The 27,583-nt window shown below is 51.8% G+C and overlaps 2 protein-coding genes across 2 annotated transcripts in view; both read right to left on the bottom strand.

The window, feature by feature from the left end:
- LINGO1 (leucine rich repeat and Ig domain containing 1) overlaps positions 1 to 10,675 on the bottom strand; it is a 154,816-nt gene extending 144,141 nt beyond the window's left edge. Inside the window, exon 1 of the mRNA XM_027712288.2 lies at positions 10,465 to 10,675. The gene's annotated coding sequence lies outside the window, so the exon portion shown is untranslated. The remainder of the gene's footprint in view (positions 1 to 10,464) is intronic.
- Positions 10,676 to 11,648: 973 nt separating this feature from the next.
- Positions 11,649 to 26,611, bottom strand: LOC120322857. Its single transcript, XM_039379249.1, has 6 exons — positions 26,364 to 26,611; positions 24,700 to 24,787; positions 21,393 to 21,539; positions 15,111 to 15,266; positions 11,964 to 12,028; positions 11,649 to 11,766 (listed from the first exon to the last, which is right to left on the bottom strand). Exons 1-6 carry the CDS (start codon positions 26,609 to 26,611, stop codon positions 11,706 to 11,708), a joined length of 765 nt encoding a protein of 254 aa, XP_039235183.1. The 3' UTR covers positions 11,649 to 11,705.
- Between the last annotated feature and the right edge of the window lie 972 nt (positions 26,612 to 27,583).

Below are 27,583 nucleotides of genomic sequence, written 5' to 3'. Positions count from 1 at the left end.
AGTCATCAATTCTGGGCTGAAACAGTGCAAGATTCACAAACTCACTCAATCCTGCAGCCTAGAATTGCTTATGCCAGAGCAGCTCAGATTATTTCTGAAACTCCCAGGTGGCCAGGAACTGCTGGTGGGTCATTTAGTCCATTCCCTCTTTGGGAACTGGGATTTACTGTGCCTAAAGCAGGCCCAATGGCTACAGTCAGGCCTGGCCTCCAATATCTCCAGTGAAGCCAATTCTACAACCTTACTTGGCAGCTGATGCGCTGTTTAATTGCCCTGATAGTTATGCATTGAGGGTTTTTTTTTGTAAAAAGCAGATGATTTCTCAGCAGAAATAATACTTGGGAAAGCTTTCTCTCTGGCAAACTCTCTCTATTGTTCATCTCTTTCACATAAAACGTTCCTAATGAAGAGGGAAAGCAGGATCTTGGCTTCTTTCAAAACAATCTGAAATATTATATTAAAAACATGCACTGAGTGTTGACATATTTAGTGCGTTGCTTTATAAAGGAAATTGCCCGAGCTCATTCAGAGCTTGACACCATTAAGACAGCACAGAATTACGTGACTGGGAGGATACTGCTGCAAGAAGTCCCACTTTGGGGAAGTATGGAGCACCTCAGAGCAGCCAGACAGCCTTGACTCCATCTTAGTGGGAACTGGAAGCCACCTGCATCACCTCCAAAGAGGGGTGCACAAGCACTCAACGTGCTAATGAGACAACTACAGCAGGTTTCAGATGCATGAATCCTCCCTGCCCAAACCCTCAGCTCCTCATCTAGACATCTCCAAAGATCCAAGACCGGGAGGACATGGTACATACCATGGCAGGCTCTCACAGTGATGGGCATCCATGCCGTGGGAGCAAAGCTCATCATCTCCCTCAAGACACCAAGCCAAATCCCTTGGAAATGGGAAGCTGGCTGCAGTGGCCAGCCTGGTTTCTCTCCCCACCTGACATGGGCGAGGTCCCTACAGAGCATCCGTCCTCTCCCGCAGCATCTTTGAAGTGCTCTGGGCTCTGCTGCAAGAGGATTTTCCAGACAGTAAACTGATGCTCAGAAAACAAACAGATATAGAAAAAGCTTTCATTACAAGGCTGGTTCGTGTCCAAGAGCAGCCCAGGGGTGTGCTAAGATAGGCAACAGCCTCTCACCAGAGGCCCAGTGTGAGGTATGGCTGTCTGTGGACTCGTGGTCCATGCCAGTTCCACATTCCCTTTGCAGGAGCAGGGGCAGGAGGAACGAGCAGGTTTTATGGCACACTGGCTCTACTCCAGGGACCAAAAGCTTTGATGCTGACAAAGCTGCTGCAGCCTCTCCTGCTGTGCCCAGACAAGACATTTTTTGGTGCTTCTGGAGATGTTGCTGGCCTCAGTAGGGATGTCCCAAGGGTGATGACCAGCATCCTCCCTCCCTGATGCTTATGAGGGTGGTGGTCCTTGGAGGGGGAGGGATCAGATGTTCCCCTCCAAGCAGAAGGCCAACACCTTATGGGGTCCCAGCACAGGCCAAGGAATGCTGCAGCTATAGCTGTGCACAGAGCACATTCAGGTGCATTCCATGATTTTATGATTTGCTTGTGACCTAACTCCATCTGCAGGGCGGGTAGTGGATACAAGAGCCTTGTTCCCCAGGATAGGTTGGTGCAGAACCAAAGACAACTGCTGCCCCACGCCAGAATGCAACTAAAACCCCCTCATGCAGGACACAGACCTTCAGAAGACCTGGTGTACCTCAACCTTCAAAGCAGGACCCCAAGCCCTGCAAGAAGGTCCAGCAACACCTCACTTCCACGCTCTCCAGACCCCCTTGGGTTTATCAGCACCAGTGTGCAGACAGGCTCCCTGGAGCGAGATCCGCTGGGCACGGCACATCACAACAGACCAGAGAGACCTGGGACTCCTCCTCATTTACAGTCCCCTCCAGCCACAGCCTTCAACATGGCCGAGGAAGGCAAGGCAAGATAAGGCCTACAGAGAAAAGGTTATTTCTCTCAGATTCCAATTTATTTTCCATCATTAGTGCTTTTGAAAGCCCAGCACATCCTGCAAACAGAAAGAGCATGTTAAACATGCGGGTGGTAGAGCTGCAAAACCACGGTGAGCACGTGCCTGACACAGGTACCCATCCTGCCAGGGAGACACAGCACCAGCACAGCCACGGGAAGGGCTTTGGTTACAGTGAGCATCACCCTTGCTCAGCAGAAGCTGTGGCTGAAGCCTGTTATCCCCCACACAGAGGTCACCACCACGAGCCACTTGAGCCCTGGAAAAACAGGAGCATCATTCCAGAAAGCAGAGGTACCACAGAGCATTGTGCAGAGCATTGCACAGTGGCAGAGAGAAAGCAGGGCTGGGGGAGAGTGACTTGCATGAAGGATGAGAGGAGCTGGAGTCTTCTGTAATGGAGAGAAAATTGCTTTCACCAACTATCTGCAGTTTTAAAGCAATTACATTTGGGGGGAAGCCGAGAGCATGTCTGAGCACTGTACATGCAGCGGGCACATTTTGAAATGCAAGAACCGAGTGAGGAAAAAATAGAAAAAGAAAATGCCTCTAAAAAAATAATATTTGATGCAGTCAGTACTGAGAGGATAAAATATTTATAACTCAGGGATGGGATGATTATGGGAGGCAGGCAAACGTGTTCTCTTCTCTGTGGTGACCAGTGACAGAACCCGAGGGAATGTCCTGAAGTTGTGCCAGGAGAGGTTTAGGTTGGATATTAGAAAAAGGTTCTTCACCCAGAGGGTGACTGGGTGCTGGAACAGGGTCCCCAGGGAGGTGGTCACAGCACCAAGCCTGACAGAGTTCAAGAAGCATTTGGATGATACTTTCAGGCACATGATGTGACATTTGAGGATGGTCCTGTGCAGGGCCAGGAGTTGGACTCAGTGATCCTTGTGGTTCCCTTCCAACTCAGAATATTCTGTGATCCTAGCAATGGGACAACTGAGAGGAGTTGGGGCAGTGTGCTCCCACCAATGGTTCCCTTCCCTCTGAGCATGGGACACCCATGGGCTCAGATCTACATGGGCTTAAACACCCTTGGGAACACGCTGCCTGCCCTCAGCCAAAGTACAGACCTGCCCTAATATTTCCACTTACAGAGCTGCAGACTGACCCAAAACCCAGTAAGCACTCCAGCACCTACTAGTTAAAGCCTTTCCAGAACCAGATTCAGACTGGGAGGCAACAGCTCGATTTGGCCACAGATGAGAAGCTCCTTCAAGCTGAAAGAAATACTCCTTCCTGGCAAGCCATCACCCTTCACCACCATCCTTCCCCTCTAATCTGCTGGAATTAGTAAGGATCCCAGGCCATAAGCACATCTTCTCTAATGACCAAGGTGGCAGAGGCCAAGCTGCACTGATCCCCAGAGCTGCTGCACTGACTGCTGCCGGCACTGCTCAGACATCCAATTTATCAGGCAGATGCCCCTTTTGCTTTCTGGCCACGCATCTTCCCCTTGTCTTTATCTGCTCTGGGGACAAGTGTGGGAAGTGGAGAAGTGGCATCCAGGGCTGCTGGTGACAGAGTCTCTTTTCAAAGGATGCTGTTTCGCTGTTATTACCAACTCTCACCAAGTGGAATTGAGACATGAAGTAGATTTGTGCCCAAGATAATGGCGTTTATTAGACAAGCTATTGAGGAGAAAACAAAAGCTAACAGTGGAGAGCCACTAAGAGCAATGCCTAAAGAGAATCCATCATGAATACAAAGAGAAGCAGTGTTAATAGTTGGTGCTTCCCATCAATGATTCGAAATCTCAAGCAGTCCCTTAAGGACTCCAGGAGAGTGAAGGTTAGTGTCGCCCAGTAAGAAGTGACAAACAGCACCAAGGTGTCCAAATAAAGCAGCATTCAACCCCTTCTACTATGGTCAAACATGGCTGAGCATCCCTGTCCCACAGTGGCAGTCCCCAGCTCACCCACGACCCTTCTCCTCACCTTTATCAGCATCACATAATATCCACACAACACAATACCTATACTATACATACACATGGATGCTCAGGAGGACTGCTCTGACCCCAGTCACTGCACCTCAACCTGACCACAGCAGGATAGGGAAGAAGGAGAGTTTCATCTCTGCGCCCTCCTGGAGCAACCAGGGCCCTTTTGATAAAGCTCCGTGGGGAATGCCTTGAAAATCATGGATTCGTCTAGTTTGTCCTATTGGAGATCATCTCCTTGTCACCTCACCAAAGGAGACATGCTCCTGCAAATTCTTCCAGTAAAAAAAATGCATTTTTTATGGGAATAAGAGTCTTCCATAGGATCTTCACTTGCATGCTGGTTCACTGCCAGCCAGCCCAAGCCCCTGGTGAGATTAGCTGGAGCCTGGCACAGAGCTCACACCCCGAGGCACAGCAGAGATCTTTGGGAAAACACAACAGAGATCACAGCTGCTAAACAGCAGCTTGTCTGGGTCCTTGGCGATTTCTTCTTTCCAATTTCCAGCCCAGAAAAACAATATAGGAAGCCCCCAAATCCCCAGCCTTGAGACCAGCCCAAAGGGACAGCTGATTTCACACCCAGACCTCTTCTTCCTCTCCATTGCTGGAAGGGTGCTCAAGGGCCAGGCTGGGGCAAGAGCCAGCAGCAGAGGGTGATGAGGAGGAGGGTGAGCCAGGCAGGAGCACGAGGGCATCCATGCAGCCCAGAAGCTCCCGAGAAATTTATTGCTTGTGACACGCTGTCAAAGTGAGGCGCGTCTCATTAGTCAGAACCGAAGCAAATGAGAGGGCTCCTTAGCCAATTAAAAATTAAATAAATAAACCAAGGATGCTACGTGGTGCTCACTACCTCCCCTTCGGCCCCGCCGGCGAGTGGGAAACCAAGGCAAGATTGTAACACAGATCTGAGTCACAGCTTCTCCCCTTCCCAAGATGGTGAATCCCGCACTTCCAGCGAGCGGAGCAGCCGGGAGCAGCCAGCGACCACCACACAGACAGATGGAAGAACAACAAGCTTGAGGAGCCACACCTGACACTTGGGGAGTTGGAAAAGGAAAGATTTCCCTTCACAGCCCCTGGAGCGTTTTGTTTCCCAGCTCTTGAAACAGAGCTCATTGACTCTCCTGAATGGCACTCTCAGCTAAAAAAAAATCTATTTTTAACAGCTTTTCTTTTTAAAATGACGTGGTTTTCCTTTGTGGGTTAAGCTGAGCTGGCACATGACTTTTTTGTCTTTTTTTTTTTTTTTCTCCAAGATTTATCAGCCACTGGTGCAGAGGGCATTACAACTCTTCTTCAGCCTGGCAGCAATGCCTAACCTCCAAAGTTTTACACTGCCCTCCTCCACCCCAACCTCCTTGCAGCATCGAGGAGGGGGAAAGGCCATCCCAGACCCCACCAAACACAAGTGAAGGGACCATTTTGAGCAGGCACCTGTGGGCAAAGCTCAGTTTCCCCATTACCAGCCAGCTTGAAATTTTACAAGAGCACAGAGGTGCCTGTTAGCAACAAACATCCCAGCTCACCACAAACAGGCACCGGAGGAAGCTGGGAGCTGCTGATGGAGTTGTGGATGCATTGGTCAGAGCATCTGAACAGAAAACAGGTCTCACTTCACAGGGGAGGCACCCCAAGAAGAGCCCTCTCTCCTCCATTCACGCAGCATTCACTGAGAGAGGGGACAACCACAGGCCCAAAGGGAGACGTCCCTGCCCAGGGCACACAGGGACAGCCTTTCTCCCAAAACACTCCCAAAATGGACTCCTTAAAAAACAGCATGGACCTGAAACACGAGCCCAGCCCAGAAGCATTTCCCAAATCAAACAATAAACAAGGAGCCATTGGAGGTTTCCCTTACACTGCAGCTCCTGATTAATCCTGACAGTAAACACAAAGGAAAAAACCCACAGATAGCTGGATGCTATCTGTTTAAAGGCACAAATGGATGCTAAAAGTAGTTAAAGGAGCCCAAGCAGAGGCACGGTAGGTTTGGGAGCAGGAGGGGAGTGTGGAGATGGCCATGGGCTCTGGTGAGGGAGAGAAGAACAGAAGGATTTGTGCCAGCCATGCCCATCAGCCCTTAACCCACTGGAGCCTTCCTGCATGCCTTGCAGGGTCTGTCACCCTGGCAGGAGAGGGTACCCCCTCACCACCCTGATGCACCTCAGCCCGAGCAAGCTCTTCCCTCCCAGTGGACTCTGAGGCCAGGTGGGTTGGTTGGGGTGCAGGACACAGGCTCTGGGGGAATGGTCAGGCAGCAAAACCACAATTCCTCACATGGAAAAGGGCCAGGACACTGAAACTAACCCCCTGCACCCAGGGACTAACACTACACAAGGTTGGTTTAATGAGAAATGGACATTTGAGGCTTAACAGCTCTTGCTGGCAGATTCCCCCCTCTTCCCACTGATGCTGTTTCTCATACAGTGCACCCAGCTAATTAATTACAGAGCACAATCCAATCAGTCAGGCCATCCCATTGCAGTTAAAGGCATTTAAGAGATAATGCCATGAAACTCCAGATGGACTGGCCTGACCCCAGACTCCAACACCACTGAGGTGCTTGGGAGATGCTGCCGCTCCAGCTGACATCCCTGATCCAAACACTCTGGAAAAAGCCTTCAGACTCCCTGTGGGTTGTGTTTCTGAATCCCTGCTGACTTTCCCAAGAGATGTGCTGTCCTGGTTCACTGGCTGCTGCCCACAGAGTACACACCAGCCTGGCTCAACACAAGTGCAGGCGAGGCAGACGCCACCTGCCCTACTTCTGCCGGCTCCAAGTTTGCTCTTGGGATGGCAGAAGGACAGATCTGAAGGCCAGATGCCAGCCCATCTTCTCCCCACTGCTGCCAACACATGCCCCACACACAATGAGCTTCAGCAGTGGTTGCCTCAAGGTGTCCTGCACCACTGATGCTGATGTGCCAGGACAGCCTGATCCCTTCACATCTCATGATACAACTCCACCTCTCCACTGCTCTCCCAGGTATGAAGAGAGGATGGCCTCTGCTCACCAGCAGCATGGACTGGCCCCACTGGAGATGGGCTTTGGTGGCAAGTGGATGTAGGAGAGTGGCTAAAGCAATGGGATGCTGTACAAGCAGCCCCTTTATGGTTATTGCTGTAGGCAGTGATGTGCTGATCTCCATATGGGATGTTCTTAGCTTTGCAGGGATGGCTTAAATCTTCTCCCTGTGCTAAAAGTGTGGGAGTTCTCCCTCCTTAGCACTTCAGTTATTGGTTGAAGTTATCAGATCCCTTTAACAAAGCTGTGGGCTTGCATTAACTCATCCCATTTGGTCCTGAATCAGCCACTGTCCCTTGCACAACCCCAGCAAGGGGTTCATTTAGTGGGTGCCTTTGGTACCACAAGCAGCCTTTTTTCCTTAATCACACCCATCTGAAGCCCAACCCCATCCAGGTATGGCTGGGATCCCTGCTCATTCCCAAGCCCCTTGCTGCAATGGTGTTAAAGGAAAAACCCATGATGCCAGATCCTGAGCATCTCCACAGGGACTCAGTGTGGGTATGATGCTCCGTGTCAGCTGCATTTCCAGCTGCCTCATGTTTGATGATGAAAGTGGCTGATTCTGTGATTTACTGATCCTGCCCTTGTTTGGTTTTGCCTGCCCAGAGTGAGCATAAGCTCTTGGATTTGCAAACGTTTTGAGGATTGTGGGTTTAATTTTTTTCCCCCCTTCTTACTGTGTGCATGTCAAAAGCTCTTACGCCTTGATCCAAAGTCAAGGTGGGGGATATACATCAAGCCTAAATATGCTCCTGTCACAGGTGGCACCAAAAGACTGTTGCAACTGAAGTGAGTGAGGGTTCTGCTCTGACTTGGTCCAGCCCATTTCCTGGATGTTTGACCTCCAAGGAAAAGTGAGGAGGAGACTCTGCTCCTCAACCATATCTCCAAAATGCCTTTGTCAGACACTCAGGCACAGCTAACCACAAAGAGAGACAGAAAGCCTCCTCTCAGAGATGTCCTCCCTTGAGTCACCCCTGCCCAGATACCCAGCTCTCCTGCATCAGGAGCATCCAAGCAGGCCACAGCAGTGAGCACCAGGAGCATCCACAAGGTTTGCACCCAAACAACAGCCTACAAGTTTCACTAATGCAGATTTGCAAAGGAGGGATGTGACTTTGGCAGGACCAGAGCACGGCTACAAGCAAATGGCAGCGTTCACCAAGCACAAGTGGGAAGGAGACGGTGACAAAATTATGTTTAATAACTGGGTCTTCCTGAAAACACCATCTCTGCGCGTCTACAAAACTCACCATCTTACAAAGATGTGTTTACTGAATGTCCTCTTACGGCGTTAGAGAAAGACATCAGAGATTAGCACGAGGGGTTAGAACATGATCAGTATAGGTGAGACAGGATGGACCCCAGACCTCTAACACCAACTGCTGTTTTATGCCGGTAGGAACTGCACAAGGGCTGCCTTGTTACACCCAGCACTGAAATGAAGTACAGCTAAGTCATTATCTTGAACCCTAAAACAATGAACATAACTACAATAACACAACACCATGACTTCACCCAGAAAAGCAGCAGCACTAGGTCCTCATACCACATCCCCTCCAGCAAGCCAGCAAGGATGGGGGCACTATTTCTTTACAACCTGTGTCCCATGGTCCCCTGGGAATGAGGACAAAGAAGAGCTCAGCAAATCTGGATGAACAATGAAATATTATGTCCTTTTTCATCCCACTGGAGAGTCCCAGACCAGGACAGTACGGGGTCTGGACAGACAGAGGCCTCATTTTGTGGTAGCAATACAGCCATGGTGCAACGCCACAGCTGAAGGAGATTCTGCTCTCTGATCCAAATCCGGCTCCAGAGGCCAACAACCATGGTGCAGACAGGACAGGAGATGAGGAGACAGATGGTCCATGCATCCCAGTACTGCAGACCAGGCAGGGCTGGGGACATTCTCCATGGAAGCCAAACTCACAGCCATTTAGACAGGGAAGGGGCTTTTCCCCGTGGAGTCAAAGAACTGAAAGTCTTCAATTGATTATCTTGAGAGTTCCTGTAAACCATTTCAGGGATTTTGGCAGGAGGAGAGAGGAGAAGCTGTTTGATAATCCCTGAGGCCATCCCATCGTACATGCCTAAAAAACAGCTCCAGAGTGCCCTGATTCTGGAGTAATTCCCTCTTTTTTTGCTCCCGGATGCCCCATGAAACAGGGGCATGTCTCCTAATGGCCCCACAAGGACTCTCTTGGGAATTGACTGAAAAGCTGAACAGAAACAAAATGAGGCTGCAAACTCATCAACCCCTCAGAGGACAGCACTGACTTGAGATTGTGCTCCCAGCCCAGACCACCCACTCTGCTCTGAGCCCCCAGAACAGTGCACCAGAGAAAGTTCTTAGCCTTCGACATCCATCTTCCCTTCCCACAGCTGCAGCACCAGCATCACTGCTGGAGCCTGCACCATCCCATTTTCTGTACCCTGATATGAACCTTTCCAATTAAACCACTGAACTGTTCCCAGCTCAGCCTCCCATGCATGAAAACGTCCTGTTATTTCGCACCTGCCAAGAGCTGTGTCCCAGCAGATCTATCTCGAACTGACACTTGAGGATAATTAAACCTCTCTCTCTCTCCTCTGTTAGCAGCACAGCAGATAAAAGGAGAGCCCTGGGTCCCTCTGGTTGCTGTTGCAGTGGGTTGCTTCTGCACAAGTCAAGGAACTGAGATAAGACTCAGTTTCTCAACAGAGACACGGGCAAGGGAGCAGGGGGCCAGCCTGGCAATTTTCCCTAATTTAGCAGAGGAGTTGAGCAAGATGTAAGAGGCACACAAGCAGCTTCCCTAGCCAGGCAGATCATCTGGTGAACAAAGAGCTGGAAACCAAGTGTCTGGGATCAAATTGAACCCCTGTTGTTGTTAAACCTGGGGTATCATCCATGATGGAGCTGTCAGTCCTTAGTGATACAGCTGTGGTATCCAGGTACCCTTCTCATCTCCTCTAGCTCAAGTACAAACAAGGATTGGCTCCCATTGCCCCCCAACCACCGGCAGTATGGGGTGCCAGGTGCCCCAAAGTTGGCCAGTTTCAGGGAGCAGGTGGCAAGATGGGAACCTGTCACCCTATGCCGCCCTCTGCCCATCTCCCATGCCAGCTGCCTGAGGTTACTGGATGCATCCAACCTCACAGCCGAGCTTCGATCGGGGCGGTTTTGAGGTTGGCGCTGAGCATCTGCCATTACTCCAAGCTGGGCCTCCAGTCCCTCGAGCAATGGGGTGCCCCAGAGCACGGCGACCCCACCTCTGCCTGCCCCAGCTCTTTGCTTCAGGGAGCCCTTCACTCCGCGGGGGGACCCTTCTCTCATTCCAGCCCCGCCGCGGGGTGACCAAGTGCCACTTGCTGAGTGACGCGCTGCAGAGCCGCAGGACCCCAGGGACCATGGGTGTCCCCCCTGCCTCCGGGAAGATGGATATTCTCTCCCCCCAGCCCCATCCCGGTGCCCCCGATCCCCTCCGCCGCCGTTACCTCCGCGGGCTTGGGCGGCGGCCGGGAGGGACGCGCCGCGCTGCAGCTGGGTTCGACTCCCCGGGGCTCGGCGCATCCTCCGCCGCTCGGGAGGGCTCGGCCGGGCTCCCTCGTCCCGCTCCCCGCCGCTCTTCGCCTTCCTCCGCGTTCCTCTCCCGCTTACCCGCATACCCCGGGGCTGGCGGCTGCTGCCGGGCTCCGCTCGCCGCCGCGGCGCCCGGTACCTCCCGCAGCAGCCGCCGCCGTACCGAGGTGCCGCGCCCCCCGCCCGCCTCCGCCTCCTCCCCGTTCTCGACCCCGGGATTGCTTTAAAGGGAGAGCGCCTGCATAGCCAGCACGGGGACAACGTGTTGTTTGACATCGCTTCCAAGATGCGCCGCACCCCTCCTGGCTCACCATCACCCCCTCGGGCTCCCTGGAGTGCTGGGTGTGCGATGACGATAAGGGCCAACAGCTGGATGCACTGATGGCCCTCGCCCTCTCGGCAGGCCCCCTTTTAGTGAGCACATTCATTCATTCATCCATAAAATCCTTATCCCACTGGCTTGGTTTGCCTTACCCCTTTTCCAGGGCTGCAGGGAGCGGAGCCACCAAAGGCTCGGCACGCCAGACCCTGTCCAGGAGAGAGCTGCGAGCCCCTTTCCCAAAGCTGACACCCTGCCACGCTTCTGCTTCAGATATCATCAGCTGTTTTCATTTTCTCCTGCCAATATTATCCTCATCCTTATTCAAGAGGGAGCCGAGGCTTACAGGTCTGTGGGTTTTAATCAAAACTGGAATTCTCTTCACGCAGTCACTTTATCTCTGTTTGTCTTGCCGGAATGAAGCAATGTGTTTGGTGAGGTGTTTTAGAGCAACCCCAGCAGTGAGTGCATCCCTGCCCCGAGGAATCTACAGCCACCACAGCGAGGTCAGGACCTGAGGGCAGAAGCAAGCAGAGGTGCTGGCAGCTCGCTCAGGTGTCTGGAACTGGGATCAGGGCGGTGAGTTTGGGCACCACTGCCCAGCCCAGCTCTGCAGCGTCCCTCAGTCCCGATGCTCACTGCTTTCCCGCTCGATGTTTTCCATCAGTGAACACCATCTGTACCGGAGCGGGGGATTGTTATGACCTTTAAGGCTCCATCCAGTGGCCATTTCCATCAGATGCTTTTGTGTCTTACTACGATCCCAGGCACGCTGCCAGACTCAAAACACGCTGAAGGCAGGGAACATCTTTCCTGCAGTTTCAGGAAGGAGATACATCACGAAAAAACCTGCCCAGATGTCAGGATTGGGTCTAGAATTATTCCTGTTCCATTAGCACTAGAGATAAATGAGATAGGAAAGCCCACTTGGTAGGAGGATTGTAAAGCAATTAATGAATAATGTTAGTAATGATCTTATTCCAGCTCTGCTTATTAACACAAGCTTTGCTTGAGTCCACCATGATGTGCTATATAAAGCAGCTATCTCCCGAATCTGATTTCCTGTTTGGAGATGATCTCTAGCTGAGAAATTACCTGAGATACTCAAAACTGATTAGAGTCCTCATCAGCAGATTCTTCACCCATCCTTTAGGCAGGCCCTAGAATATAAAGAGAAATGAGAATAATTTAATGCACGAAGTAAAATCTGGAGTTGGTGGCCCAGCTGTGTGCCATTCCCCAAGGAAAATCCAGAACAAGCAGTGATGGCAGCAGCAGGTTGCCAGCCCAAATCCAGGTGCTGTGAGCTTCCCTGCTCAGGTGGAAGCTTTTGCTTCTGTGGTACCTTCCAGGCTGGTGGCTGACGTTTGGTTGAACCTTTGGTTCATCGTCCCTTGCACCCCGAGCACTTTGGGGGGCTGTCCCAAGTGCTGGGTACCTGCCAGCCCCTGAGTAGAGGGAAACTGGTGTCAGCAGGCCCTGCCTGTGGGAACAGTGCTCCCTGCCTTGGGAAACTGAGGACCTCTGGAGATGCCGGCAGCACACCGTGCGCGCAGCTATCCTGGAAGGAGCCTGGAGTGGCAGGACCCTGCTGGCTCCCACTCCAGGCCCCTGCAGTTGTGGGCAGCCTGCTTTCTGCTCCCTTCACATGCTGGTCCAGCTCCATTTGCAAAAGCAATGAGGTATGTTTCCTCCTCTGCTTCCCATGGCTAAAAACTGTCTTGCAGCTCCCATGGTTAAAAATTGTCTCCTAATTTCCAGCTTACATTAGCCAGTTTAAGCACATTTGTTCTTATGCCAGCACAGTGTTTCAGCTTAAATGGTTCCTTTTTGTATCTGGTGTTTATTTGCTTCATATATTTATGGAGAGTAATCACATTCTTGCTTTGCCTTCCTTTGCTGGACTAAACAAGCCAAGTGCTTTCAGCTTCATAAGACAGGCTCTCCATTCCCCCACCATGCTATTAGCACTTCTCCACACCACTTCTAGCACAAATTCATCTTGCTGGAAGATGGGCCATTGTGGCTGTGTGCATCTCCCAGTGCTTGGGACTGCCACCAGTGCCTGCTCCACCTCTGCTGATGCCACCCCAAAGGATGCAACCGCAGCTCCAAGCATAGTGGTGCTGCACATCTGCTGGCCTTTCCCATGCCAGATTGTCATCTGGATGAGGTGACACTGGCAGGAGACCTTGCCTTCTGCCTCTGGTCAGCAGCAGGGAGGTTGGGTGCTCCTGAGCACTAAGGAGAGCTGGTTTCTCTCTTCTCTGCTGCACTGCAATGGGGTACTTATGGAACTCTCCCATAGGCGGTTATAAACTTCCATAGCCTTAAATGAAACTCAGAGGATGCACAGACTCATCCCTAAACACAAGAGGAAGATGGTATCACCATGCTCTGATGGTCACTAATAACTTTACCTCTCCTGTGCTATTCTCAGCAGAGATAAACCTCCAGTGTCTGATGAGCCAGAACAGAAATATCCAATGGCTCTCTGCTCTTTTCTATTTTTGCTGCAAGCTGGTTAACCCTGAAATCCAATTACTGCTCATTATTCAGTGGAACTTGCCTCTTATCAAATGGGCACACTGCAGGGCTGCTATACTGACTCCCAGTGCTAATGGAGCCGCAAATTACTCCTGCTGTGCTCACAGACCCACAGGTGTGAGCCCCGGGGTACTTCTCCAGCACCCCACACAGGCAGAGCTCCAGGGTGCTGACTCCTGCATCCCTTCCTGGGGCTGCCCATTGCTGCTGACTACACTGGCCATTGGATAATGCAACCACACGCTCCCCAGGGCTGTGGGCTTGGCTCCCAAGGCATGTCCTTGCTGAAGCCACTCTGCCCAGACACCCATGGGTGCCAAGGGCTGGTCCCACTCCCTGGCACAGGCTGATCTTATCGGTGGATGCTCAGAGGAGTTGCACAGGCTGAGCCAGCGGCAAGCAGCCTTTAAGCTCCAAGGGTTATTTCACACAGTGTGAAATGCCAGGGGCTGATCTAGGCACGCCTTGGATTAGCCTGAGAGGCTCGAGGTGCGGGAGAGTCTGGCTCCCTGCATTAGCACGGGAAGCGGGCACACAGCCAAGCTCAAACGCCACCTAATTCGCATTCAGTGCTGAATTCAGCAGGTGGGGAAAGGGGAAAAAAAGAGCCTTTGCAGTTTTCTTTGCTGATTAAAGTCATGGCACAGCAAGTTTCACCTACGTTCGTTAGCAAGAGGGGAGGGAGGGGGATGTTCCAAGCAGCAGCTGCTGTGATGCTCCTCATGCACCTCCAAACAAAAGAGGCAGTGGGCACAGATCAAACCTCTTGACTGTGACCCCTGCTGCATGGGCTGGATGCAGCCCTAGGGCCCTGCATCCATCTTCCTCTCTCTGGCATTAACCTACCCTGCCATGATGGCCTCAGGTACAGTCTGTCAGGTCAGCCTATCTGAAATAAACTCCACAATAGTCTCTCTTTCTTTCAGATCATCCATCAGTCCTTCTAAGAAACAGCGTAAGCTAATCCCCTTCAGAGACAGGTGATGGGAATGGTCAGGGATACTCCCAGTGAAGCATCCTGATGCCATGGGACGCACCTGCCACGCTTTCTGGTACTCACTGCTGCAGCATCATCGGGTTCCTGGTGAGCCCTGCCAAGCCCCATCTGCTGCTCCTTCCCTCCCTCCCTCCCTCCCTCTCTCCTTCCCTCCACACTTCCCACTGCCTGCAATATTCACCCTCGAGTTTCTCTTCAACTGGACCAGCAGACAATCTGGTGGGGATCCAGGCCAGCCACGGTCACAAGGCTGCATCACAGCCTGATTATGGGGTGACACAAAGCCCAGGACCTGTGTTCACTTGTTCACTCTCACGGCAAAGCTGCTGCTGCCGGCTCTGTCCTGCTTTCCCTGGCTGCAGCAGCCTTTTATTCATTGTGCTGGCCTCCTGTGCCCTTCAGAGAGGTGCTCATGTGAAGTGCCATCCACTCACACCCGAGGCTTTGTGGCTGCTGGCAGGAGGACAGGAGCAGTGTGGTGGATGGTCCAGCAGGATCACCCCCAGCCAAATTTCAGCTCCTCCACCCAGTCCTTTGCTTCCACTTCCTGATGCCTTGTCAGCTCCAATTGTCCTGATTAGAGCTGATTAATTACCCGGGCCACCCTCCCAGTTGGTTAAAGTAATTAGCACCCTGGGAACAGCAGCATGGATACCCAGTGGTGGTCTCCCTTCCACTGCCGGGAATTCAGTACACACCTGCCTGCTGGGCATCCTCAAGAACAGAAACCTGTGAGGTGCCACCCTGAGCTCCTGTGGGACCCAGCAGGTCCTCTTGGCCCAAGTCTGGTCCACACTCTCCAGCCCTGGCTTATCTTCCTTCTGCTCCTGCCGAAGGCAGAACATCCCAGGGAGCTGCCAAGAGGGGGAAGGGGAGAAAGAAATCAGTGTAACTCCAGTAAATGAAAGATTAAACATAATGCCAAGTAAATTAATATACAAGAAGAGGAGGCAGGTTTTAAATTAACTCATTACACTGCTTGGCTTTCCAACTCATTTATTTATCCCATAGGTCCTGCAGCTTCATATGGAAAATGGCTTCTGCTTGACTGCTATCACAGCCCAAACGCAGCGCGACGTGGCTGCACAGCGGCCGCCGGAGGCTGGCAGGCGACACCTGAGCGTGCCCATGGATATGTGCGGGGACGGGTAATTGCACATGCAAAACGCTCGGCTGTGACAGGAAACAGGACGATTGAGCAGAGAAATGGGAATCCATTTCCATGCACAATTACCTGGGGAGGGCTAAACCACGGCTACAGGAGGCAACAGGGACGGGTCGCCCCCATCTCCCCCCTCCCAGAGTGCTGGATGTGCCGTGTGATAGCTGCCGCCTCCCCGTGCCGCCTGTTTCCCTGGGGAGCAGGGCATTTCCATCCTCCCAGGAACCGGGGAGGTGTGCCGAGCTGGATGAGCTCGGTGCTTATTACTGGGTTATTGTGATGACGGAGCAGATGGCTTATTGAACAAGCTGTTCTTTGGGGGAGACTTTCTGGGAAGAGGGGCAGGGAAGGAAGTGGGTAGTTTGAGCCCCTTTGTTTGGGAAGTGGCTGCGATCGGGCGAGCCTTTTCTACAGCGTCTCTCTTATTCAGGAATTGCTGTTCCTAGGTCTTACTGATGAGCTGGATCTGGTTCATAACAGAGGATAATAAATAAAAGGGCAAGGGGAAAAAAAGAAAAAGCCCAGACCTCATTCTCTTCCCAGAGCTTCCCCTTGAGCTGACAAACAAAAGCCAAGCTGCATGGCAGGATGCTCAGAGCTGTGGAGAGGCGGCTGGTGTTGGAGGCAGATGCAGGCTCCCCGGGGACCCTGCATGCTGGGAGCAAGGTCTGGTGCTGGTTCTGCTGAGGGGAGCCACACAGGCCAGGCCAGCAGCCAGCCAGGAGCTTGGCTCTGTCCCCGCTCCTGCTTGCTGGCTTTACTGCACTACAATTCCCAGCAGCCTGCAGGAGAGCCTTTGCCTTGGAAAGCAGCATCAAGCGGGCCACGAGAAAGCACTTGGGGGACAGCGGACTCAGCGTTGACTGATGGAGATGGATGCAGGCAGTGAGGCAGCACCAGGAGTTTTTAAGGACAAGAACAGTGCTTGGGGACAGGGTTCCTTCCCAGCAGCACTGCAGTGGGCAGAGCAGGACTGGGAGCAGGGTAGTGGGATCACCTCTTGCACACTCCCACATCCTCCCAGGATGATCGTAATGCTTTGCTTCACCCTTCAGCAACCAGGATCTTCTGCTCTTCTGGCTGGACAGAGAGAGGAAACAGTCCTGGATGGTTCAGGAAAGGCCTCTCCTGGCCCGGTCTGGGGGATCGATATGGGGGCCACGTCTGTGTTGGGGCTGAAGCAAACCTATCTCTCCAAGGACTCTGAGGACAATGATACTGTAGTCCTGGATTCACGTGGGAAGTCCTGGAAGGAGGCAGTCCACAGCCCCCTCCGCACGTGCCTCTAATCACACCTTCAGCTCTAGGAGCACCAGCCCTATTTTCCCCCATTCATAATTCAGCCTGACACAGCCCAGCAAAAATCAATTCACTCTTATAAGAAAGTGCCAAGGCAAATTATTTCCCAAAGCCTTCGACAGGGCTTTCTTCTCTCCCAACAACTGTATCTTTGGTGTTGAGTCCTAAATTACAGATTAACCCTTTGAGCTCTTCCAGTCTGCTGCAGAACCCAGGCAGACAGGTGATTAATGAAGCCATCGGCAAGAGCACCTTGTCACCTTGTTGCCCATCCGTTAGGGGATGGGCCCATCTAGCTGTGAGGCCATCCCTTTGTCCTTCCCTAAATCATCCCTCTAGGCATACTGCCACCTGTGCAACCCTCACTATATGACCTTGTCAGGGAAGCAAGCAAAGCAAGGGCTGCCTCAATTCCTAGCTGTTCAGGCATTTGGGAAGCCCTTCCCTGGAGATCCCTGTCTGGCCTTTCCCAAGGCAGTTTGTGGCCATCAGAGGAATTTTTTTTCCTTTTCACAGTGTCTCGGTAAAGTCACTATAGGGGAAAACCCAGATTAACCTTGAAAGCTGCATCCCAGTGGCAGGGTCCAGCCCTAATGTGTGCTGTGTCCTGCAGCACCCCAGGTGAGACCCCTGGGAGCACCCACCAGCTCCTGGCAGAGCATCTATCACCCCTGGTCTAAGCAGACGTGGGAGAAAAATACCAGAATGCTAAAAAGCCTTCAAATCTGCTCAGTGAAAAGGCTTTCCCTAGCCTCGGACCACAAATGTTGGAAATCAGAGGGAGCCCATGAGAGAGTTTTAATCAGAGCCAAAAAAGAGAGGGGGATGGAGAAACGGATCAGAGTTGTAAACTGGCTGGAAATCAGTCCCTTCATTATCACAAACACATGATCAGAACTTAATAGTATTTGACTTTTCATTAATTTAAAACAGGAGTCTCGGGAAGAGAGAGAGAAAAAGAAAGAACATTATTAATTTTAAAGACCTCCTCCCAGAAGGGCTCACATTGAAAAAGAAAAATGTCAGAAGAAAATTGTTTCTTTATATTTTTCCTCGCTTTCTTCATCTGTCTTTTTTCCTATAGCTTGGAAGAGGTTGACAGGCATGGAAAACTCCAGGCTAGGCTTCCCATGCCTTCCCCAGCTCCGAGTGGGGAATGTTCAAAGATCGGCCTGGGCCTGGGCTACCACGAGGTGGATGCAGGGTGGGATGCAGGATGCACATGGCATAGCCAGGTGTCCCTACAGACACCTGGCTATGAACCAGCAAAAGCCACATGATGTTAGTAAGTCATGGACAGGCTCTCACAGCCTTGGGAGGTGCCTACAGCCACTGCCCAGCAGCGTCCATCGGTCCTGCATCCACCAGTGGGAGAGGAGCTGAGGACCAAAATAGCCCCAAATCCAACAGCACCCTCAGTGGCTGCAGGGAGGGGGATATCTTCTCCTTGCTCCCCTGCCAATGAGGAGATGAAGGCAAAGCTGCCAAAAATAAAACGATTCAGGACACCGTCTCTATAGAAAGGGCAGATGGATGGCGCTGGGGCTGCACTTGAAAAGGCAGATCTAAAAGGATGGAATTAAAGAGACTTTGGAGAATGAGAGGCTTTTTGCTAAAGCCGATGTGCTGCTCTGCAGATAAGGCTCTGCAGGTGGAGTGGAAGGCATCCTTTGGATCTAATTGGGAAAGGGAAAAACCCACCTTAACTGTCCCCAGATGCCCTTGGCAGTGGGAAGGTGGCTTCCCTCGCTCCTCCAGCTCCCACCACGAACTTTTTAAAAGCCACTTCTGCATCTTGCCCTGGTATTTTAAGATAATTCAATAATCTTAGGCAATTATTTCAAAGAATTTTTGAAATTGTTCTATTTTTCCCCTTTCAGTGCAGCCACACATCACAATGCCCAAAAAGCCACCCAGCTGCCTGCGGGCTGGCCAATTTAGCTCCATGGATTTTGACTGCTTTCTCAAGTCCCACTATTGATTTTCTGCTGGGTCCAGCTGAGAATTCAGCTTATTATAAAAATCACAACTGGGACAGAGTTATGCCGCCAGCGCTGCCTCCAGATGAGGCTTCCACCTTCCCTGAGCATGTGTCCTGCTGCCTCACAGGTCCTGTGCTTTTAGGGCTGATGGGGTGGCGTGACCCCTTGATAAAGGAAGGACATTTCCCTGGCTTCCCCAGCAATGCCCAGGGTTTGCTTCCTGCTGGGGATTACCTATTTCTCATTTCATGCCCTGTATAACAGCATTCGCTCTCACCTGATTCCAGCATGGATAATTTTAAGCCCCCACGTTCTCCCTTCAGCTGAGGACTTCATCTGCTGCCAAGGAAGCTGGTGGTTTCAAGAGCTGGGCCAGGTGACTTGCCTTAAGGCAGATGCTCGGTGCTACTCAGCCAGATGAAAATGGGGAAATAATAGAAAAAACAATGATTTCCACACTGAGCCTCTTGTACCAGCTCCCAACCTCACCATCTCAGTGCTGTGCCCAGAGAACAGCCCCATGCCATCAGCTCCCCTCATCTAACTGGGTTTTACTCCTCATTGCTATCCAACATGCTCTGGAAGGGGTAAGGAGGCACCAGAGATCCTGAAGCCACCCCACAATGGCTTTGGCTTTTGTTCCCTTTTATTGCTGCCTCCTGACAGAGCAAGAACACAGAGGGGATATTTATGAGTCCTACCAGCAGTGGGGTTGGCTCTGGGCTGTGTTTAAAGCATCTCTGCTGTTTCCCAGCTTTAACCACCTCCCGGATATTTACAGCATTTGACAGCTGGAGACAGAGTCAGGCCAAAGTGCTTGTCTGCTTCCATGAACAACCTACATCTTGGGGGAAAATGGTTGGGGGATATTGGAGGAGAGGAGAGAGGAGCTCCTGTGAGGAAGCATGGCCATTTCTTTACCACAGAAGGTCCCCCTCCCCAAATCGGTATGCAGGCATGGCCAGGAGGAGTTGGGAAAGGACACATTATACACACGTTATAACAATGTGTTCCCAGTTTGCCCCCCCCTCCCAGTCCCTCACTTCATGCTGGTTGGGGTTTAGCAGGTCTTCCCCTTGTCTTCCCTCTGCTTCCCATCCCAGCTATGGATCTACTTCATTTTTTTCTCTCTCCCACATCCCCTTTATCTCCTGTTTATTTTTCTTCACTGCTTTTGCATCTTATTCATCTGTCTCTCTTTCCATCTCATCTCCCCCATCCTGAAAGGCTTGTCAGGAGAAGAAAGAGCCAGCCCAGCTTCTCCCAGATCTATTTGCCAAATAAGGCCTGGAGTCAGGTTTTATTTAACAAAAGGGAAATGAACTGGATGCAAGTAGGCCAGAAGAAGCGCCTACAAATAAAAAGGATGATGGCAAAGAGAAGGATGAACACAGCAGAGAGGCAGAGCATCCCCTTGGGGTCCTGGACACAAGCTCGTTTATGGAGCCCCGGTCCAGAGCTGGGGGAGCTGCCGGCCACAGCCTCGGCTGCTCTGCTCGTTAGCCGTGCTGGAACAGCGTGACAAATACGGGAGTGTCACGGAAGGTTGGGGAGCAAGTCAGGTGGATAATGAGTTGGGTTAGGGCGTCGTTTGTTTGAAGCCAAAGCAGTGGTTTCCTTCCCCCCATCAGCTATAATGCAATTAGAGAGGCAGCAGCTATCCAGAGCAGCAGCAGCAGACTGGGGAGAGTGAGAAGGAGGAGAAAAGCTGTGAAAACCCCTCCTGCCCCACGCCACAGTGTGGGAAGCACAGCCTTAAGGGAGAGAAACTCTGCTAGCAGAGCTAGAGGACATTCTGCCTTATCAGCCCCAGGACATGAAGCCTCAAGCCCCCCAGGCATCCTGGACACAAGTTCAGCTCAGCCTTGACCTGCAGCAAATCTGTCCAGACCCTCTGTCCCTAAATCTCAGCTTGCCTGGTGCCTCCCTTCCCAGCCATGGGTCCCTCAGTGCTGGGGGCCTCTCTGTCCCCAGTCAGGATTGGGTATGGGGGGAGCTTTGCCTTGCCTGATGGCAAACCCTTTTCCATGCCCTGCAGGCTGGAGGCATCCCCCACCTTCCTCCAGCCTGCCTAGTCCACTAGTCTTCCTCAGTGATGCTGGAGGAGGGAAGGGCTGGGGGGCCCTATAGTGGCCCTGTAGTACTTAATGAGGCTCCTTCAAGAGATTTGGGGGCAATATAAGGCCAGCTCCCCACAGTCTGCACCCTCTCCTGCAAGCCCAAGCTTTCAGGGTTCTTTTTGCACACAGTTCACTTGAGCAGGCTCAAGGCAGCTGAATCAAAAGCAACTGAAAATACATTTTTGCAGCCTTTCTGGAAAAATAGTCTTTAAAGAGGGGCCTGGCCTCGTGCCCAGGGAAGTTAACTTCAATTGACTCGGCTGCATTTCGCCTCAGGCCCTCTCTGGTTTTTCTGGAGCACCTTGTAATATTGAAGTGCTACTGGGAGGAAATTAAATCCACCACACTCAGCATCAGCTTAAGCCCCTTCCCCCGTGCCACGCTCTTACGCAGGCACCAGAGCATCTTCACCCTCACCTGCCTCAGACTGCACCACTGCAAAGACGTGTTCCACGGCATCTGGTACCCGGCTCTCCTCCCAGGAATTTGCTGGTTATTCACAGCTGTGATTCCTTGCTGCACATCATTCACCAGCCTTGCTCCTGAGATGGCAGGAAAAGAGATCTACAGAAAAAGCACCGTTATATAGAGTTTGTACATTACATATTTTAGCATCTCCCCATGCATATCATACGTTCTTCCATCAATACACTGCAATAGGAGCCTTAGTGTTTCCTTTAAATTAAACCCTAATTTATCCAGATAAGCAGGGTCTGGGTAGAAAGGCTACTGAATCCCCACAGCTTATTGCCATTCCCACTGTTCCTGGCCATCACCAGGTCATTCACACATGCTGGCTTGATTTTCTGGGGGAAAACACAAGCCCAGATACCTCATTAAGAAGGTTGAGGTGTGGTGCAGCTCCCAGACAGTTGGAGTGGTGGGGCTGGGGCACATCCCTGGTGGTTGGGGGTTTGGGATACTCTTGGGGGGTGGATACTGACCCACTGGAGCTGCAGCCCCAAAGCCTCACAGCAAGGAAGGGGTTGAAGGACCAATGCCCTCAGCAAGAGGAGCATCTCTGTCACCAAGCCACAACCAGTCTCACCTTGCCTTCTTGCCTCTCCCACAGCTGGAAAAGCTGCCTGGTGAACCTTCTGCCCTGCCTGAAATGTAGTGTTAAACAAAGGCATTCGGCCTTAAATCCCCTTTTACTTCTCCTCATGCCCAGCTTTGGCTGGGAGCTGGGTGTGCTCGACAGCAAACCCACGTACAAGGAAAGCACATCAGCTCCTGGTGGGAAAGTGAATTATTGAAGTCAAGGGAAGCTGTGACGAAGCAGTCAGGGTGGACTGCCGTATGCTCCCAGTGAATTATTCAAAGCCTGGTTTTAAAGCAATTCCTGAAATAAAGATGACAGAGAAAGCAGAGTGAAGAAAAAACTCTGTAAACGGCCACTGTGATGCCTTCCTGAGCGTGGGGACCAGTCTGTCCCTCCATAGGCTGCTGCTGCCCAGCAGAGATGAGCATACACACAAAAACATGCCCTGGATGTGTCTTTAATGTTATTTTATCCTAAAGTCAGACAATTTGGTCTGGATGGGCTGGTTTAACCCCACTGGCAGAAGAGCCAGGCAAAGAAAAGTCCCCGCTTCAGAGGACATCCTGCAAATTTTATTTCATGTCAACAGACATGAAAGCAGCAGAGCTGGAAGAGATGTGCGGTGCTGGAAGTGGGCAAAACCAAGCTGAACTGCCTCGGAGGCTCCTAAAAAAAAGCCAAACCACAAAGGGAAACAAGAGGGAAAGAGAAAATGCTTTATTACATCTGTTTGAAGTGAGGAAGATACAGGAATGAGCAAACACTGAACTGTTTTTCTTCTGCTCACAAATGAACACACTGCTAAGCCTAATGGGATTTTAGATTAAAAGTTTTAACGAAAAATAACAACCACCTCCACAAATGGAGTTTTATAAGGTCAAATAACAGATGCAGGGGAGTAGAAACCAATGCCAGTGTTTTGCCTCCTTCTGCGGGGATCCTTCTCCCAGCCTAAGCCCCCCATGTTCAGGTGTCCTCCTCTAATTCCTGCCTTTATCCTCAGCGGTCATGTTTCCTGCTGAGCATGGCTGGGGAATAATCCTCTGGCATCCTATTTCTGCTATCTTTTCTAGGCAGGGCTTTGCAGGAAGTTTGGTTCCCATGAGCAAAGGCCACCTTTGTGGAGCATCAGGGCTGCGGACAGGGAGCAGAGACTTAACCTGGGTGGCAACAGGAATGTTCCACAGGGAAAGGCGCTTCCCCAGGGGGGTTCCCATCACTCTTGGGGTTACTCCAGCAATGTAGGGCTGCAGCCTGCCTCTACATGCAGTCAGGGCATCGCTTCCCAACAGCCAGTGGGGTTCTGATATGCTCTGATACCCCATTTGCTGATAGGGAAACATCCATTCCACACTCAGGCTGACCCTTTGCCCACCTATTTCTACTGGGCATCAAATGCATGTACCCCATGACTCATTTTTAGAGGTATCAGGTACTTTCAGCAACAACTGACTTCAAGGACACTGGGGGTTTGCAGCACCCTTGAAAAATTAGGCAACTTCTGCATGCCTAAATAGATGCTTAATGACAGACACTCGTGGGTGAGCACGTTGGCAGCAGCCCAGGGCTGGGAGCAGGGTGAATCTGACACTGTCAAGCTGGGTGATGGGCATCACTGCCCCTGCTGCCCACCTTCACTGTGCATCCAGGTTCCTGCACAGAGCTCCTGACAGAGTGCTCCACACATTCCCTGCTCCCCTGGTGATGTTGCAGCGTGGTGGAGGATGACCTGCACCCACATCTCATCACTTCTGCAAGCTGTCACCTCTAAGATGCCAAACACCTTTGTGGTGCTGACAAAGCCAGGTAGCATTAACTCAGCACTGGAGCTGGCCTGGGGAAGGTGGTTTCAGCCACTTCACCCTGAAACAGGCCAGAAATTAGGCAAATTCCCCTCTATGATACCAGATACCAGCCCTGTAACCTCTGCCTGCCCCTGCCACACCTCCAATGGTGCCAGGGGAACAGCTGGCTAGGGACCAGCTCCATTGCAGCATGTCCAGATTAATAATAGGATATGATTTGGATCATGCTTATGCCTTTAAGCTCTTGTTTTCCAAGAGCCCCAGGGTGCTGTCACCCTGCTGCACCCTGCCATCAGCCCAGCAATGCATCCCGTGAGACAGGATGTCCTGGAACACAGCCATCCCACACACCCCAGCAGCAAGGATGGGCTCTCCCAGACCACATCCCACAGCCCCAAGAGGGAAGGGTAAGGGTGTGAACATGCAGCACTCTTCTGCAGAGGGATGCTCAGGTGGCTGCTGGAGAGCCATGAGGGGTGGTGGCCAACCCAGGCAGCTCGTGCTGGGGAGTGGATCCTCTCCAGCAGCCGACCTGGACCACTGGGTGATTGAGAAGCATCCTCGGCCTCTCCAGCACTCTCAGCCCCCCTTCTCCCCTGCTGATTGCAATCAACACCTCATTCATACGCCTCTGTTTACCAATTTTCCAGGAGGTATCATGCTAATGAAGGGAGCCAGGCAATCAAGCAGCCTTCCAGAAGTGGGGAAAAGGAAGAGAGGTAAAGAAGAAAGGGTTGCTGCTGTGAGGAAGAGGGGAATGGGCCAGGTAGGACTGGGAGAAGGGAGGAGAGAGCCAAATGAGGAGCTCCTGGGGTTTGCCCCACTATCAGCCCTGCATCCCCTCCCGGTACAGCCATGAGGACAGAGGTGCTGTTACCTGCTGGACAACATCTGCAGCATCCTTGGCAGAGGTGCTGGGGTAGCTGGGTACCACGCTGTGGAAGGTGAGGATGCTGGCCACGGCACTGCAAGGAAGGTTTACAGCTTCTGAGAAAGTTCAGGTCAACCTCTGGAGAGGACACTGTGAGCCTGGGGTCACAGGTTGTGCTCTGCAATGATATCTGTCCCAGGAATTATAAAAGTGTTGCACAAGCAAAGCCTCCATGCAGGTAATGGAGTTAAAATTGAGTGCCAAGTCCTTTGGGCCACATTCTTGGCTGTCTGCAGGTGGGCATCACCAGTGCCTGTGGTGGGTTTCCCAGTTCTCCTTACCTGGCACAATGGTGAGATAGGTAGGATGGTTTGCTCCTTTTTCACTGTGAGACCCAGAATAAAGGATACAATCTTTTGCCCAAAATCCTGCTCTGGCAGCAAGACGAAAGCCTCCTTGGCCAAGGGGGGCCAGGCTGCATCCCCACCTAGCACAGAGGATGGAGGCCAGCAGATCCGTGCAAGCAGAGCTGGCAGAGGAAGGGTGGTTTGGTGCTGGATGGAGAGGCCAGCAGAGTGACAGGCAGGGCTGTGTCCCCTCCCTGTCCCCGTGCCTTTGGTTGTCTGATTCATGCAGACCAGGAGTGACAGCCTTGCCAGCCATGGCAGCTCCAAGCTGGCAGCACCTGGAGTCCTTTCCCAGCTCCCAGTCTGCTCACCTATCAGTCTGCATCACCTATGAGATGGGCAGGGTGGGGACTGCCCACCCCAGAACCACAGCTCACCGGGGTGCCTTGCTCCCACAGGGGTTGGTGTTGGGAGGAGCTGGGAGGCTGGAGGACTGGTGTCTCTCCCTTGCCAACACACCAGCCATAAAGGATTGTCCAGCAGGGTTTGTGAACCCCAAGCTGCCCATAACATGTTGTTGGCAGCCTGTTCTTATCCCTTTTGCAAGGCTGTGCTTGGCTGACTGCCCTCAGGCAGGGTCCGGCTCTGGCCTCGCCACAGATGGGGACGGGCTCTCCATCACCTCCCACTGATTGTTGGAGCAAAGCTGCCTTGGGACAGCCGCCCATTCCCTGTCTGCTGGCTCCTTACTGCCAGGACTACAGGTTTAGGGATGATTTTTGAGGCAAGGTCCTATTTTTCAGAGCAGAAAGTCCCTTGGGGCAGGGTTTCCAGCACTAGTGGACTGGGATCCCATGTGGGGAAGTGGGACCTGAGGGCAGTGCTGGGGCACTGAGGACATCTCCTTGGTAGGAAGCACAGGAGAAAAGATGGCTTACACGTGGCAGTCAGGCAACAAACAACACAGTGGAAGACAGACGTGATTCCAGCCAGATGGAGAAACAGCAACAAACAATCTGTCTCCAGCAGAGGAAGCCCTGACAGCCCCAGCCACCACAGAGAGGGGAGCATCGGTGAGAGCAGCCTTGAGAGGAGAAGGGAGGAGAGGCTTTGCCTGGCACCCAGCTGGGTTTGGAGCCCACCAGGGCTTTGACACCTCCACTCCAATCGTGGGGGACCACCCCTTTTCCCCCAAGAGCTGGTTTCTGGGGCTCTGTGAGCTGCCTGCACTCCCCCCTGCCTGCTAAGCCCCCGGCACAGCTGACTGATGAATGAGCTCTCGACATGATTGATCTTGTTGACAGTATGAAACATGGTGATTACCTGGTGCTGGCAGATTTTCCTAAGTGCAGCTCATGCAGGCACAGGACATTTGTGCCATTATCATTATTAACCCCATTGTTAACGACTAATCTATGCAAAGATTTGGCACGGCCTCTTGAAGTGCAGGAGGCAGCCTCTGTGTTCGTGCTGGAGACGGACCCTGCAACAGAAAAGGGGATTTTTATCCATTTAACATTATTTTTAATTACTTTCTTTTCTTTGTAGAGACTATTTATGGAGGTGAGCATCCTCCAGCCATTCCTGCTCACTCCATTGTCCCCTCAGCCCTGGGTGCTCAGCGTTTCTGGGTGGTCATGACAAGGTATTTCAGGAGCTCTGCCCCATCCATTCCCATTAAAATCCACTGCAGGTCTCAGCTTTCCCTTAGAGGAAAAGAGGTTCAAACCTCTTCTTAAAATGTTTTCTCCCCAAATATCTACCACTTGCCAAACCTTAATTTCAGCCCAGAAACTTAACCACAGTAAACGATCCTTTTTCTCACAGACCCCCTGGAGAACAGTCGGCATTTTCTCCTTCAAAAGCAGCCATCAGCTGAGACCTAATCAACATCTTTCCTAAAAGGGAAGAAAGAAAATATAAATAAACCCTCCACAAGGCGTTGTAGCTGATGCTCAAGTCAGGGGATCACTTAGGGGATGATTTATTAAACAGCAAACAGGTAAAAGGGAGACTGGGCTAAAGGGGGAGAGGCACAACAAAACAGGAGGGATTTAGCAGCAAGGCAAAAATAGCCTAAAAACATGGCAAATGAGAAAATAGTGACATTTGCCAACCCCACAAGGATGAGTTAAAACCCTGGCTGGTGTAACTCAGCGGAGAGCCTGGGAAGCCAATGGAGCTGCAGTAATTTACAATAGCTGCTAGTTTGGCTCAATTTAAATAGCTCAGCTTTATGAATACCAGGAATACATGTGCAAAAGAAGAGAGGCAAGTTGGGAAGGTTTATTTACGCTGCAGCTTAGAAGGTGCTTAAAACCGATTTGGAGGCAGGTGAATAATTAATTGCATCTTTAAGGAATCGAGCTGTTAATAACACGCCCCACAGTGGCAGTTTATAAATGTTCCTGTCAGGGTGGAACATGGAGCATCACAGAGGGAAGGTTGGGGGGGTGGGGGTAAAAAAGCCTGGAGGAAACTCTTCCCCCCCGCTCCCCTGCCTGCAAAACGAATTAAAGTTGCCATTTTTTTCTGCCACCCAG

This window comes from Pipra filicauda, unplaced genomic scaffold (assembly GCF_003945595.2).
Source record: "Pipra filicauda isolate LSUMZ 115617 unplaced genomic scaffold, ASM394559v2 scaffold161_size1661140_pilon, whole genome shotgun sequence".
Classification (NCBI taxonomy): domain Eukaryota; kingdom Metazoa; phylum Chordata; class Aves; order Passeriformes; family Pipridae; genus Pipra; species Pipra filicauda.
Note: the sequence above shows the minus strand (reverse complement) of the source record. Positions and strands in the feature narration are given on the sequence as shown.